This window comes from Oncorhynchus mykiss, chromosome 21, assembly GCF_013265735.2.
Source record: "Oncorhynchus mykiss isolate Arlee chromosome 21, USDA_OmykA_1.1, whole genome shotgun sequence".
Lineage (NCBI taxonomy): Eukaryota > Metazoa > Chordata > Actinopteri > Salmoniformes > Salmonidae > Oncorhynchus > Oncorhynchus mykiss.
The window spans coordinates 2396254-2412836 of NC_048585.1; the positions used below are offsets into that span (position 1 = coordinate 2396254).

At 43.2% G+C, this 16583-nt stretch overlaps 1 protein-coding gene across 1 annotated transcript in view; it reads left to right on the forward strand.

Annotated features, from left to right (window-relative positions):
• The window catches only part of LOC118942829 (leucine-rich repeat-containing G-protein coupled receptor 5A-like), a 184363-nt gene that overhangs the window by 137538 nt on the left and 30242 nt on the right, over positions 1–16583 (forward strand). The window contains exons 7-8 of the mRNA XM_036956607.1: positions 11528–11596; positions 11746–11817. Of these exons, the coding sequence (XP_036812502.1) occupies positions 11528–11596; positions 11746–11817 (141 nt within the window). The remainder of the gene's footprint in view (positions 1–11527; positions 11597–11745; positions 11818–16583) is intronic.

Genomic DNA, 16583 nt, shown 5'->3' on the forward strand with positions numbered 1-16583 from the left:
GCTGGCTGGTTGGCTGGCTGGCTGGCTGGTTGGCTGGCTGGCTGGCTGGCTGGTTGGCTGGCTGGCTGGTTGGCTGGCTGGCTGGCTGGTTGGCTGGCTGGCTGGCCGGTTCATTAAAGGAATCCCCTAACACGGAATATACTATTTGTCATGTAGTTAAATATATTCCCTGCAAAAATCACACACTCCCATGGCTTTTACATGTTCATTCATTTTGCATTTAGTGGGGCTTGTGGGTAACAGAGAGACGTGTGGGTAACAGAGAGACGTGTGGGTAACAGAGAGACGTGTGGTAACAGAGAGACTTGTGGGTAACAGAGAGAATTGTAGATAACAGAGAGACGTGTGGGTAACAGAGAGACTTGTGGGTAACAGAGAGACTTGTGGGTAACAGAGACGTGTGGGTAACAGAGACGTGTGGGTAACAGAGAGACTTGTGGGTAACAGAGAGACGTGTGGTAACAAAGAGACTTGTGGGTAACAGAGAGACTTGTGGGTAACAGAGAGACTTGTGGGTAACAGAGAGAATTGTAGATAACAGAGAGACGTGTGGGTAACAGAGAGACTTGTGGGTAACAGAGACGTGTGGGTAACAGAGAGACTTGTAGGTAACAGAGAGACTTGTGGGTAACAGAGAGACTTGTGGGTAACAAGGAAACTTGTGGGTAACAGAGAGACTTGTGGGTAACAGAGAGACTTGTGGGTAACAGAGAGACTTGTGGGTAACACAGAGACTTGTGGGTAACAGAGAGACTTGTGGGTAACAGAGAGAATTGTAGATAACAGAGAGACGTGTGGGTAACAGAGAGACTTGAGGGTAACAGAGACGTGTGGGTAACAGAGAGACTTGTGGGTAACAAGGAAACTTGTGGGTAACAGAGAGACTTGTGGGTAACAGAGAGACTTGTGGGTAACAGAGAGATCTGTAGGTAACAGAGAGACTTGTAGATAACAGAGAGACTTGTGGGTAACAGAGAGACTTGTGGGTAACAGAGAGACTTGTGGGTAACAAGGAAACTTGTGGGTAACAGAGAGACTTGTGGGTAACAGAGAGACGTGTGGTAACAAAGAGACTTGTGGGTAACAGAGAGACTTGTGGGTAACAGAGAGACTTGTGGGTAACAGAGAGAATTGTAGATAACAGAGAGACGTGTGGGTAACAGAGAGACTTGTGGGTAACAGAGACGTGTGGGTAACAGAGAGACTTGTAGGTAACAGAGAGACTTGTGGGTAACAGAGAGACTTGTGGGTAACAAGGAAACTTGTGGGTAACAGAGAGACTTGTGGGTAACAGAGAGACTTGTGGGTAACAGAGAGACTTGTGGGTAACACAGAGACTTGTGGGTAACAGAGAGACTTGTGGGTAACAGAGAGAATTGTAGATAACAGAGAGACGTGTGGGTAACAGAGAGACTTGAGGGTAACAGAGACGTGTGGGTAACAGAGAGACTTGTGGGTAACAAGGAAACTTGTGGGTAACAGAGAGACTTGTGGGTAACAGAGAGACTTGTGGGTAACAGAGAGATCTGTAGGTAACAGAGAGACTTGTAGATAACAGAGAGACTTGTGGGTAACAGAGAGACTTGTGGGTAACAGAGAGACTTGTGGGTAACAAGGAAACTTGTGGGTAACAGAGAGACTTGTGGGTAACAGAGAGACTTGTGGGTAACAGAGAGATCTGTAGGTAACAGAGAGACTTGTAGATAACAGAGAGACTTGTGGGTAACTATGAAACGTGTGTCTTCCAGATCGTTGTGGACGATCCCCCCCCCCATAAAGAATAGTGTATCAGTAATGGCAGCAGCTGCTTGGACACAGCCGGCATATTCTCCTCAGGGAGGGGTCTCTGTCTCCACCCTGCGGGGGGTGAGGAGTGCTCACATTAACTCTCCATGTGTCACATGACATCTATTCAGCTCCAGGGACTGGGAGCTATTCGTTAACCCCCTGCCTGCCTGCCTGCCTTCCTTACAAACCTCCTTTATCCATTTGTCATTTTGATAATGGTTAGACATTTACATGTCCACACAAGCAAAGGGCCGATCGTCACATGATCATCCAAACCTAGAGGTCCCCCCCCCCACAGTATTACATACAGGACCTTTATCCTGGCTGCTTCTCCATACAACAACATGTGAAACTAAGTGTGTAGTTCCTATACCTTAAAAACACACAGGCATAGGATGTTACTCTCTTCCTGGTGCCATCCTGGGTCTCCACGACAACAGGTGATTTATGGTGTCAGAGTAACACTCTGTTCCTGGTGCCATCCTGGGTCTCCACGACAACAGGTGATTTATGGTGTCAGAGTAACACTCTCTTCCTGGTACCATCCTGGGTCTCCACGACAACAGGTGGTTTATGGTGTCAGAGTAACACTCTCTTCCTGGTACCATTAGGGGTCTCCACGACAACAGGTGGTTTATGGTGTCAGAGTAACACTCTCTTCCTGGTACCATCCTGGGTCTCCACGACAACAGGTGATTTATGGTGTCAGAGTAACACTCTCTTCCTGGTACCATCCTGGGTCTCCACGACAACAGGTGGTTTATGGTGTCAGAGTAACACTCTCTTCCTGGTACCATCCTGGGTGTCTACGACAACAGGTGGTTTATGGTGTCAGAGTAACACTCTCTTCCTGGTACCACCCAAAACCAAATGGAAAACTAACTGCCCATGGTAGAAATATGTTTTATTGAAGAGCAGAGTTATAGCTAGCTATATGCAGAATACATACTCTGGTGGCTCCATTTTAGTGCTACATAAATGACATCATTTAGAAAGAACGAGAGAAAATAAGAGAAAAAGAGAGTGAGGCATATACCTTTACTGTAAAACAACATGCATCTTAGAAAACACTCCCTGGCTTAGTAGTACTGTGTTTATTTAGTAGTACTGTGTTTATTTAGTAGTACTGTGTTTATTTAGTAGTACTGTGTTTATTTAGTAGTACTGCGTTTATTTATCAAAACACTCCCTGGCTTAGTAGTACTGCGTTTATTTAGCAAAACGCTCCCTGGCTTAGTAGTACTGTGTTTATTTAGCAAAACACTCCCTGGCTTAGTGGTACTGCTTTTATTTTCTGTCTCTCTCTGTCTCTGTCTCTCTCTATCTCTGTCTCTCTCTGTCTGTCTCTGTCTCTCTCTATCTCTGTCTCTCTCTGTCTCTCTCTCTCTGTCTCTCTCTCTCTGTCTCTCTGTCTCTCTCTATCTCTGTCTCTCTCTGTCTCTCTCTCTCTGTCTCTCTCTCTCTGTCTCTCTGTCTCTGTCTCTCTCTCTGTCTCTGTCTCTGTAATTATTTGTAATTCTTTATTAGGATCCCCATTAGCTAATGCCGTAACTTTAGCTAATCTTCCTGGGGTCCAACACCAACTAACAAGACATTACAAACAACCACACATCAAGACTTCACACACATTCCGCAAGTAGACAATACAGATCATTAAAATACCTGACAGGAAACACATTTAACATTCAGATGACGCTTTCTATTTCCTGTCCAGTCATATGGTCTATCACATTAGATGTTCTTTCTATTTCCTGTCCAGTCCTATGGTCTATCACATTATATGTTGTTTCTACTTCGTGTCCAGTCATATGGTCTATCACATTAGATGTTCTTTCTATTTCCTGTCCAGTCCTATGGTCTATCACATTAGATGTTCTTTATATTTCCTGTCCAGTCATATGGTCTATCACATTAGATGTTCTTTCTACTTCCTGTCCTGATGAACTTGTTGCCTGAGAAATATGGATTGGTAAAGAGTTCCATTCAGCTAGAAATATGGATTGGTAAAGAGTTCCATTCAGCTAGAAATATGGATTGGTAAAGAGTTCCATTCAGCTAGAAATATGGATTGGTAAAGAGTTCCATTCAGCTAGAAATATGGATTGGTAAAGAGGTCCATTCAGCTGGAAATATGGATTGGTAAAGAGTTCCATTCAGCTAGAAATATGGATTGGTAAAGAGTTCCATTCAGCTAGAAATATGGATTGGTAAAGAGTTCCATTCAGCTAGAAATATGGATTGGTAAAGAGTTCCATTCAGCTAGAAATATGCATTGGTAAAGAGTTCCATTCAGCTAGAAATATGGATTGGTAAAGAGTTCCATTCAGCTAGAAATATGGATTGGTAAAGAGTTCCATTCAGCTAGAAATATGGATTGGTAAAGAGTTCCATTCAGCTGAGAAATATGGATTGGTAAAGAGTTCCATTCAGCTGAGAAATATGGATTGGTAAAGAGTTCCATTCAGCTGAGAAATATGGATTGGTAAAGAGTTCCATTCAGCTAGAAATATGGATTGGTAAAGAGTTCCATTCAGCTGAGAAATATGGATTGGTAAAGAGTTCCATTCAGCTGAGAAATATGGATTGGTAAAGAGTTCCATTCAGCTGAGAAATATGGATTGGTAAAGAGTTCCATTCAGCTGAGAAATATGGATTGGTAAAGAGTTCCATTCAGCTATAAATATGGATTGGTAAAGAGTTCCATTCAGCTGAGAAATATGGATTGGTAAAGAGTTCCATTCAGCTGAGAAATATGGATTGGTAAAGAGGTCCATTCAGTTAAAAATATGGATTGGTAAAGAGGTCCATTCAGCTGAGAAATATGGATTGGTAAAGAGGTCCATTCAGCTGAGAAATATGGATTGGTAAAGAATTCCATTCAGCTAGAAATATGGATTGGTAAAGAGGTCCATTCAGCTAAAAATATGGATTGGTAAAGAGGTCCATTCAGCTGAGAAATATGGATTGGTAAAGAGGTCCATTCAGCTGAGAAATATGGATTGGTAAAGAGTTCCATTCAGCTGAGAAATATGGATTGGTAAAGAGTTCCATTCAGCTAGAAATATGGATTGGTAAAGAGGTCCATTCAGCTGAGAAATATGGATTGGTAAAGAGTTCCATTCAGCTAGAAATATGGAATAGTAAAGAGGTCCATTCAGCTGAGAAATATGGATTGGTAAAGAGTTCCATTCAGCTGAGAAATATGGATTGGTAAAGAGTTCCATTCAGATAGAAATATGGATTGGTAAAGAGTTCCATTCAGATAGAAATATGGATTGGTAAAGAGTTCCATTCAGCTGAGAAATATGGATTGGTAAAGAGTTCCATTCAGCTAGAAATATGGATTGGTAAAGAGTTCCATTCAGCTGAGAAATATGGATTGGTAAAGAGTTCCATTCAGCTGAGAAATATGGATTGGTAAAGAGTTCCATTCAGCTGAGAAATATGGATTGGTAAAGAGTTCCATTCAGCTAGAAATATGGATTGGTAAAGAGTTCCATTCAGCTGAGAAATATGGATTGGTAAAGAGTTCCATTCAGCTGAGAAATATGGATTGGTAAAGAGGTCCTTTCAGATAGAAATATGGATTGGTAAAGAGTTCCATTCAGCTAGAAATATGGATTGGTAAAGAGTTCCATTCAGCTAGAAATATGGATTGGTAAAGAGTTCCATTCAGCTGATAAATATGGATTGGTAAAGAGTTCCATTCAGCTGAGAAATATGGATTGGTAAAGAATTCCATTCAGCTAGAAATATGGATTGGTAAAGAGTTCCATTCAGCTGAGAAATATGGATTGGTAAAGAGTTCCATTCAGCTAGAAATATGGATTGGTAAAGAGGTCCATTCAGCTGAGAAATATGGATTGGTAAAGAGTTCCATTCAGCTGAGAAATATGGATTGGTAAAGAGTTCCATTCAGATAGAAATATGGATTGGTAAAGAGTTCCATTCAGATAGAAATATGGATTGGTAAAGAGTTCCATTCAGCTGAGAAATATGGATTGGTAAAGAGTTCCATTCAGCTGAGAAATATGGATTGGTAAAGAGGTCCATTCAGCTGAGAAATATGGATTGTTAAAGAGTTCCATTCAGCTAGAAATATGGATTGGTAAAGAGTTCCATTCAGCTGAGAAATATGGATTGGTAAAGAGTTCCATTCAGCTGAGAAATATGGATTGGTAAAGAGTTCCATTCAGCTGAGAAATATGGATTGGTAAAGAGTTCCATTCAGCTGAGAAATATGGATTGGTAAAGAGGTCCATTCAGATAGAAATATGGATTGGTAAAGAGTTCCATTCAGATAGAAATATGGATTGGTAAAGAGTTCCATTCAGCTGAGAAATATGGATTGGTAAAGAGTTCCATTCAGCTGAGAAATATGGATTGGTAAAGAGTTCCATTCAGCTGAGAAATATGGATTGGTAAAGAGTTCCATTCAGCTGAGAAATATGGATTGGTAAAGAGTTCCATTCAGATAGAAATATGGATTGGTAAAGAGTTCCATTCAGATAGAAATATGGATTGGTAAAGAGTTCCATTCAGCTGAGAAATATGGATTGGTAAAGAGTTCCATTCAGCTGAGAAATATGGATTGGTAAAGAGTTCCATTCAGATAGAAATATGGATTGGTAAAGAGTTCCATTCAGATAGAAATATGGATTGGTAAAGAGTTCCATTCAGCTGAGAAATATGGATTGGTAAAGAGGTCCATTCAGCTGAGAAATATGGATTGGTAAAGAGGTCCATTCAGCTGAGAAATATGGATTGGTAAAGAATTCCATTCAGCTAGAAATATGGATTGGTAAAGAGTTCCATTCAGCTGAGAAATATGGATTGGTAAAGAGGTCCATTCAGCTGAGAAATATGGATTGGTAAAGAGTTCCATTCAGCTGAGAAATATGGATTGGTAAAGAGTTCCATTCAGCTGAGAAATATGGATTGGTAAAGAGGTCCTTTCAGCTATGGCTCTATATAAAACTGTAGATTTAAGTTGATTTGTCCTTGGCTTGGGTCAGTCTTCACTGCCCTGAATTTGCCTGTCTGGTTTAGTGGTTATGCGTGTTGCTAATATGTACTAATTGGACCAGGGATAGGACCAGGGATTGACTATATAACTGGACAGTACTCTGAGTGTGATAGGACCAGGGATTTACCATATAACTGGACAGTACTCTAAGTGTGATAGGACCAGGGATTGACCATATAACTGGACAGTACTCTAAGTGTGATAGGACCAGGGACAGTACTCTAAGTGTGATAGGACCAGGGACAGTACTCTAAGTGTGATGGGACAGTACTCTAAGTGTGATGGGACCAGGGATTGACCATATAACTGGACAGTACTCTAAGTGTGATAGGACCAGGGACAGTACTCTAAGTGTGATAGGACCAGGTATTGACCATATAACTGGACAGTACTCTAAGTGTGATAGGACCAGGTATTGACCATATAACTGGACAGTACTCTAAGTGTGATAGGACCAGGGACAGTACTCTAAGTGTGATAGGACCAGGGATTGACCATATAACTGGACAGTACTCTAAGTGTGATAGGACCAGGGATTGACCATGTAACTGGACAGTACTCTAAGTGTGATAGAACCAGGGATTGACCATATAACTGGACAGTACTCTAAGTGTGATGTGACCAGGGATTGACCATGTAACTGGACAGTACTCTAAGTGTGATAGGACCAGGGATTGACCATATAACTGGACAGTACTCTAAGTGTGATAGGACCAGGGACAATACTCTAAGTGTGACAGGACCAGGGACAGTACTCTAAGTGTGATGGGACCAGGGACAGTACTCTAAGTGTGATAGGACCAGGGACAGTACTCTAAGTGTGATAGGACCAGGGACAGTACTCTAAGTGTGATAGGACCAGGGATTGACCATATAACTGGACAGTACTCTAAGTGTGATAGGACCAGGGATTGACCATATAACTGGACAGTACTCTAAGTGTGATAGGACCAGGGATTGACCATATAACTGGACAGTACTCTAAGTGTGATAGGACCAGGGAAACCATGTTTCATACTCCGAACATTTTCTTGTAACAGTAATTCCCTTATCCATCTTAATAACAATATTATCTATGTGTTCTGACCATGATAAAGCTGCGTCCAACATGATGCCTAGTAGTTTCATTTTTTTTACTTGCTCTATCTCTCTCCCTGTCTCGATATCTCACTCTCTCTGTCTCTGTCTCTGTCTCTGTCTCTCTCTCTCGCTCTCTCTCACTCCCTCTCTCTCTCTCTCTGTCTCTCTCTCTCTCACTCCCTCTCTCTCTCTCTCTCTGGGCCCACATTGAAGCAATTTTAATGTAAAGTTATTTTCCAATCTCTGAGTTTGTTCCACTGTGTTGACGTTGAGGAGGAGTGCATCTGGCTAAACAGTGAGGCAGGCTGTCTGGTCTAATGCTCCTGTGATGCTGAACCACCTGCGCCCCAGACAGGGATCACTAACTCTAATAGAAACCAGGTGGAAGACCTGAACACCGACCACTCTGATAATGATGAGGGAGGGAGGGAGGGAGGGAGGGAGGGAGGGAGGGAGGGAGGGGAGGGAGGGAGGGAGGGGAGGGAGGGAGGGAAAGTCGACAGACTGACAGACAGAATAAATGTAAAAGAGAGAAAATATAAATAAAATGTATAATTTATTTGTTTCGGTAACAGGATGTTTTGTTCAGAGTGTCTAAGGGCTCGCCATAGAAACTGAACCGAGTTGTCTTTGTTTGTACCGTTGTCTCTCTGTGTGTGTGTTCTGAGGAGAGAAGATGCACAACAGTCTGACGTGGACTCTACTGTTACCATTGTGATGGTAACCTATATGCCATTTGTGTGTTGTGTCTGGTTTTGTTTGTTCGTCCGTTTGGTTTTATAACCCGTGACAGGGTGGAACACAGGTCGTCAGCCAAAACATTCCCACAGTCCACTTTGTTTGAAGACCGGAAACACTGCCATCACCTCCTCCCCCCTCCTTCTTCCCCCTTTCATCAACATTGTATAAATGAAACAGGGGGAGATATCATTTCAGACAGGAAAGAGAAAGGCCTGACATGCAGAGGCCAGTCCTGAGGGGAGACATGGGTTCAAACACTATTCGAAATAATTTCACATACTTCATCTGGACTCGATTGAGCTTGTCTGTTGCAATGGAACCAATTGAAATGTCTCAAAAGTACAAACCCCGCCCATTACGGCATTCCGAGGCAGGCTAAAGCAAACGCTCAAAGTATTTTAAAATATTTCGACTACTGTTTGAACCCAGGTCTGGCTGAGGGCCTCACAGTCTAGCCTCTATCCCCTCTAGGGCCGTCACTAGGAGTTTACAAACAGGAAGCCTCCCTTGTGAGAAACACAGTGTTGTTTATATCACGGGCCAATCGACACGAGAGGGAAAACGTTAAGCGACAACGTTTCCATGAATGAACGGGTCCCCCGTTGGACGGTTGTTGGTTCCATTGATGGACTCTGTAGCAGGAAGGTGAATAGTGGACTATTACTTCCCTCCGGTCTTCCTCTGAGACCCTGGGAAACATCGATAGTGTCTGCGGTGCCAAATGGCACACTATTGCTATTCTCTTTATAGTGCACTACCCATAGGGCACTAGTGAAAAGTAGGGCACTATATAGTGAATAGAGTGCCATTTGGGAAGTCGCCTGGGTCTGGGTGGAATTCTAACACTGTCGGTCGGGTTAAGTTGAGTGGTTCCCTTCCTATTTAAGTGTTTATGCTCATGTTTTAGTCCACTATTGGGTGTTTCTGTTTTAGTTGACTATTGGGTTTCAGTCCACTATTGGGTGTTTCTGTTTCAGTCCACTATTGGGTGTTTCTGTTTTAGTCCACTATTGGGTGTTTCTGTTTTAGTTCACTATTGGGTGTTTCTATTTTAGGCCACTATTGGGTGTTTCTATTTTAGTTCACTATTGGGTGTTTCTGTTTTAGTCCACTATTGGGTGTTTCTGTTTTAGTCCACTATTGGGTGTTTCTGTTTTAGTCCACTATTGGGTGTTTCTGTTTTAGTTCACTATTGGGTGTTTCTATTTGAGGCCACTATTGGGTGTTTCTGTTTCAGTCCACTATTGGGTGTTTCTGTTTTAGTCCACTATTGGGTGTTTCAGTCCACTATTGGGTGTTTCTGTTTCAGTCCACTATTGGGTGTTTCTGTTTCAGTCCACTATTGGGTGTTTCTGTTTTAGTCCACTATTGGTTGTTTCTGTTTCAGCCCACTATTGGTTGTTTCTGTTTCAGTCCACTATTGGGTGTTTCTGTTTCAGTCCACTATTGGGTGTTTCTGTTTCAGTCCACTATTGGTTGTTTCTGTTTCAGTCCACTATTGGTTGTGGGGGCAACCAAGGCCCATGTGTCTGGCTTAGATCCTAGTTGATGTGTGCTTAGTTGGAGGGTCTTGGTTTCAAATAGTGGGCCATTGTGAAGTTGTGTGGTTCAGGTCTGTTTGCCTGTCTGTCTGTCTGCCAGCACATTTCTATGGACTGTTTATGTCAACCTGAACGGCCATAAAACAAATAATGAACTCAAGGACAACAGCTAGCTAACAGTGCAATAAGGCAGTACTGACGATACCCTCCGGGGTCCCAGACACAGAGTAAGCCTATTGCTGGACTGAGCATCCTTTGCTAGTCCAGGAGTAGGAATAATTATGGGTCTGGGAAACCGGCCATGTTTTCATAGGATGGACATTGAATAAAAAGACACATTAATTGTAATGGCATAGCAGTTATCATGTGTCTAATTCTTATAAATTACCACAGCAAGAACTCTAATCACATCTCAATTTGTCTCCCTCCCTCCGTACCTCTCCCTCCCTCCATACCCCCCCCCTCCGTACCCCCCCCTCCGTACCTCTCCCTCCCTCCGTACCTCTCCCTCCCTCCGTACCTCCCCCTCCCTCCGTACCTCTCCCTCCCTACCTCTCCCTCCCTCCGTACCTCCCCCTCCCTCCGTACCTCCCCCTCCGTACCTCTCCCTCCCTCCGTACCTCCCCCTCCCTCCGTACCTCCCCCTCCCTCCGTACATCTCCCTCCCTCCGTACCTCTCCCTCCCTCCGTACCTCTCCCTCGCTACCTCTCCCTCCCTCCGTACCTCTCCCTTCCTCCGTACCTCCCCCTCTAATCACATCTCAACTTGTCTCCCTCCCTCCGTACCTCTCCCTCCCTCCATACCCCCCCCCCTCCGTACCCCCCCTCCGTACCTCTCCCTCCCTCCGTACCTCTCCCTCCCTCCGTACCTCCCCTTCCCTCCGTACCGCTCCCTCCCTACCTCTCCCTCCCTCCGTACCTTCCCCTCCCTCCGTACCTCCCCCTCCGTACCTCTCCCTCCCTCCGTACCTCTCCCTCCCTCCGTACCTCCCCCTCCCTCCGTACCTCTCCCTCCCTCCGTACCTCCCCCTCCCTCCGTACCTCCCCCTCCCTCCGTACCTCCCCCTCCCTCCGTACCTCTCCCTCCCTCCCTACCTCCGTACCTCTCCCTCCCTACCTCTCCCTCCCTCCGTACCTCTCCCTCCCTCCGTACCTCTCCCTCCCTCCGTACCTCTCCCTCCCTCCGTACCTCCCCCTCCCTCCGTACCTCCCCCTCCCTCCGTACCTCCCCCTCCCTCCGTACCTCTCCCTCCGTACCTCTCCCTCCCTCCGGACCTCCCCCTCCCTCCGTACCTCTCCCTCCGTACCTCCCCCACCCTCCGTATCTCCCCCTCCCTCCTTCCCCTGACAGAGATCTCAACTACAACAACCTGGAAGAGTTCCCTATTGCAATCAGAGCCCTGAGCACCCTGAAGGAGCTGTGAGTATGCATGTCTATATGTCTTTACTGCCAGCTGTGCTAACGCTGCGCTGACCCCTTACCCCTGACCTCTGACCTTTGTCCTGTCCTCAGTCCACCCTCTGGTCTGTAACCTCCTTCAACCATCTGTTGTAATGTTCACCTTCCAGGGGTTTCCACAGCAACAACATCAAGTCCATCCCCGAGCAGGCCTTCACTGGACACTCCACTCTTCTGACAATGTAGGTCGACATAACTAACGACGCCAATCAGACTGCTGCTTTCGCCAAGAGATCCCGCTTTCACTACAACCCAGTGTGTGTGTGTGTGTGTGTGTGTGTGTGTGTGTGTGTGTGTGTGTGTGTGCGGGTGTGTGTGTGTGCGTGCGTGTGTGTGTGTGTGTGTGTGCGGGTGTGTGTGTCTGTGTGTGTGTGTGTGTGTGTGTGTGTGTGTGTGTGTGTGTGTGTGTGTGTGTGTGTGTGTGTGTGTGTGTGTGTGTGTGTGTGTGTGTGTGTGTGTGTGTGTGTGTGTGTGTGTGTGTGTGTGTGTGTGTGTGTGTGTGTGTGCGGATGTGTGTGTGTGTGTGTACCAGGCCCTTAGATGTTGTTGTGCTGTGGTGTTCCCGAGGGGTTTTCGTTACTCTCCTGTGAGAACCAATCCAGAGGTCTTTCCTCAACCAGAACTCTTCTGACGGCGCTGTCATTTTCCCATAAACTTACGTAAAAAGGGCTGTTTTAGAGTGATTATGTTAAACTTCCGAAACAATATGCGTTGACTTCAGTTTCACCAAGCGAGTTCCGATGCGATTTAAAATGAAAATAAAACCTAATATAACTCAAACGGAAAAGCATTTTGCATTTTTTGCGTGAATCGACTATTACAGATTCTACATGTTCCATCATAACGCCACTCACTGTCTCCGTTTTATTCGTTGATTGTGATATATCAACCGTTCAAATCACATTTTCATTGGTCACATACACCTGGTTAGCAGATGTTATTGGTCACATACACATGGTTAGCAGATGTTATTGGTTACATACACATGGTTAACAGATGTTATTGGTCACATACACATGGTTAGCAGATGTTATTGGTCACATACACATGGTTAGCAGATGTTATTGGTCACATGCACATGGTTAGCAGATGTTATTGGTCACATACACATGGTTAGCATATGTTATTGGTCACATACACATGGTTAGCAGATGTTATTGGTCACATACACCTGGTTAGCAGATGTTGTTGGTCACATACACATGGTTAGCAGATGTTATTGGTCACATACACATGGTTATCAGATGTTATTGGTCACATACACATGGTTAGCAGATGTTATTGGTCACATACACATGGTTAGCAGATGTTGTTGGTCACATACACATGGTTAGCAGATGTTATTGGTCACATACACATGGTTATCAGATGTTATTGGTCACATACACATGGTTATCAGATGTTATTGGTCACATACACATGGTTAACAGATGTTATTGGTCACATACACATGGTTAACAGATGTTATTGGTCACATACACATGGTTAACAGATGTTATTGGTCACATACACATGGTTAGCAGATGTTATTGGTCACATACACATGGTCAGCAGATGTTATTGGTCACATACACACGGTTAGCAGATGTTATTGGTCACATACACATGGTCAGCAGATGTTATTGGTCACATACACATGGTTAGCAGATGTTATTGGTCACATACACATGGTTAGCAGATGTTATTGGTCACATACACATGGTTAGCAGATGTTATTGGTCACATACACATGGTTAGCAGATGTTTTTGGTCACATACACATGGTTAGCAGATGTTATTGGTCACATACACATGGTTAGCAGATGTTATTGGTCACATACACATGGTTAGCAGATGTTATTGGTCACATACACATGGTTAGCAGATGTTATTGGTCACATACACATGGTTAGCAGATGTTATTGGTCACATACACATGGTTAGCAGATGTTATTGGTTACATACACATGGTTAGCAGATGTTATTGGTCACATACACATGGTCAGCAGATGTTATTGGTCACATACACATGGTCAGCAGATGTTATTGGTCACATACACATGGTTAGCATATGTTATTGGTCACATACACATGGTTAGCAGATGTTATTGGTCACATACACATGGTCAGCAGATGTTATTGGTCACATACACATGGTCAGCAGATGTTATTGGTCACATACACATGGTTAGCATATGTTATTGGTCACATACACATGGTTAGCAGATGTTATTGGTCACATGCACATGGTTAGCAGATGTTATTGGTCACATACACATGGTCAGCAGATGTTATTGGTCACATACACATGGTTAGCAGATGTTATTGGTCACATACACATGGTTAGCAGATGTTATTGGTCACATACACATGGTTAGCAGATGTTATTGGTCACATACACATGGTTAGCAGATGTTATTGGTCACATACACATGGTTAGCAGAGGTTGTTGGTCACATACACATGGTTAGCAGATGTTATTGGTCACATACACATGGTTAGCAGATGTTATTGGTCACATGGTTAGCATATGTTATTGGTCACATACACATGGTTAGCAGATGTTATTGGTCACATACACATGGTTAGCAGATGTTATTGGTCACATACACATGGTCAGCAGATGTTATTGGTCACATACACACGGTTAGCAGATGTTATTGGTCACATACACATGGTCAGCAGATGTTATTGGTCACATACACATGGTTAGCAGATGTTATTGGTCACATACACATGGTTAGCAGATGTTATTGGTCACATACACATGGTTAGCAGATGTTATTGGTCACATACACATGGTTAGCAGATGTTATTGGTCACATACACATGGTTAGCAGATGTTATTGGTCACATACACATGGTTAGCAGATGTTATTGGTCACATACACATGGTTAGCAGATGTTATTGGTCACATACACATGGTTAGCAGATGTTATTGGTCACATACACATGGTTAGCAGATGTTATTGGTCACATACACATGGTTAGCAGATGTTATTGGTTACATACACATGGTTAGCAGATGTTATTGGTCACATACACATGGTCAGCAGATGTTATTGGTCACATACACATGGTCAGCAGATGTTATTGGTCACATACACATGGTTAGCATATGTTATTGGTCACATACACATGGTTAGCAGATGTTATTGGTCACATACACATGGTCAGCAGATGTTATTGGTCACATACACATGGTCAGCAGATGTTATTGGTCACATACACATGGTTAGCATATGTTATTGGTCACATACACATGGTTAGCAGATGTTATTGGTCACATGCACATGGTTAGCAGATGTTATTGGTCACATACACATGGTCAGCAGATGTTATTGGTCACATACACATGGTTAGCAGATGTTATTGGTCACATACACATGGTTAGCAGATGTTATTGGTCACATACACATGGTTAGCAGATGTTATTGGTCACATACACATGGTTAGCAGATGTTATTGGTCACATACACATGGTTAGCAGAGGTTGTTGGTCACATACACATGGTTAGCAGATGTTATTGGTCACATACACATGGTTAGCAGATGTTATTGGTCACATGGTTAGCATATGTTATTGGTCACATACACATGGTTAGCAGATGTTATTGGTCACATACACATGGTTAGCAGATGTTATTGGTCACATACACATGGTTAGCAGATGTTATTGGTCACATACACATGGTTAGCAGATGTTATTGGTCACATACACATGGTTAACAGATGTTATTGGTCACATACACATGGTTAGCAGATGTTATTGGTCACATACACATGGTTAGCAGATGTTATTGGTCACATGCACATGGTTAGCAGATGTTATTGGTCACATACACATGGTTAGCATATGTTATTGGTCACATACACATGGTTAGCAGATGTTATTGGTCACATACACCTGGTTAGCAGATGTTGTTGGTCACATACACATGGTTAGCAGATGTTATTGGTCACATACACATGGTTATCAGATGTTATTGGTCACATACACATGGTTAGCAGATGTTATTGGTCACATACACATGGTTAGCAGATGTTGTTGGTCACATACACATGGTTAGCAGATGTTATTGGTCACATACACATGGTTATCAGATGTTATTGGTCACATACACATGGTTATCAGATGTTATTGGTCACATACACATGGTTAACAGATGTTATTGGTCACATACACATGGTTAACAGATGTTATTGGTCACATACACATGGTTAACAGATGTTATTGGTCACATACACATGGTTAGCAGATGTTATTGGTCACATACACATGGTCAGCAGATGTTATTGGTCACATACACACGGTTAGCAGATGTTATTGGTCACATACACATGGTCAGCAGATGTTATTGGTCACATACACATGGTTAGCAGATGTTATTGGTCACATACACATGGTTAGCAGATGTTATTGGTCACATACACATGGTTAGCAGATGTTATTGGTCACATACACATGGTTAGCAGATGTTATTGGTCACATACACATGGTTAGCAGATGTTATTGGTCACATACACATGGTTAGCAGATGTTATTGGTCACATACACATGGTTAGCAGATGTTATTGGTCACATACACATGGTTAGCAGATGTTATTGGTCACATACACATGGTTAGCAGATGTTATTGGTCACATACACATGGTTAGCAGATGTTATTGGTTACATACACATGGTTAGCAGATGTTATTGGTCACATACACATGGTCAGCAGATGTTATTGGTCACATACACATGGTCAGCAGATGTTATTGGTCACATACACATGGTTAGCATATGTTATTGGTCACATACACATGGTTAGCAGATGTTATTGGTCACATACACATGGTCAGCAGATGTTATTGGTCACATACACATGGTCAGCAGATGTTATTGGTCACATACACATGGTTAGCATATGTTATTGGTCACATACACATGGTTAGCAGATGTTATTGGTCACATGCACATGGTTA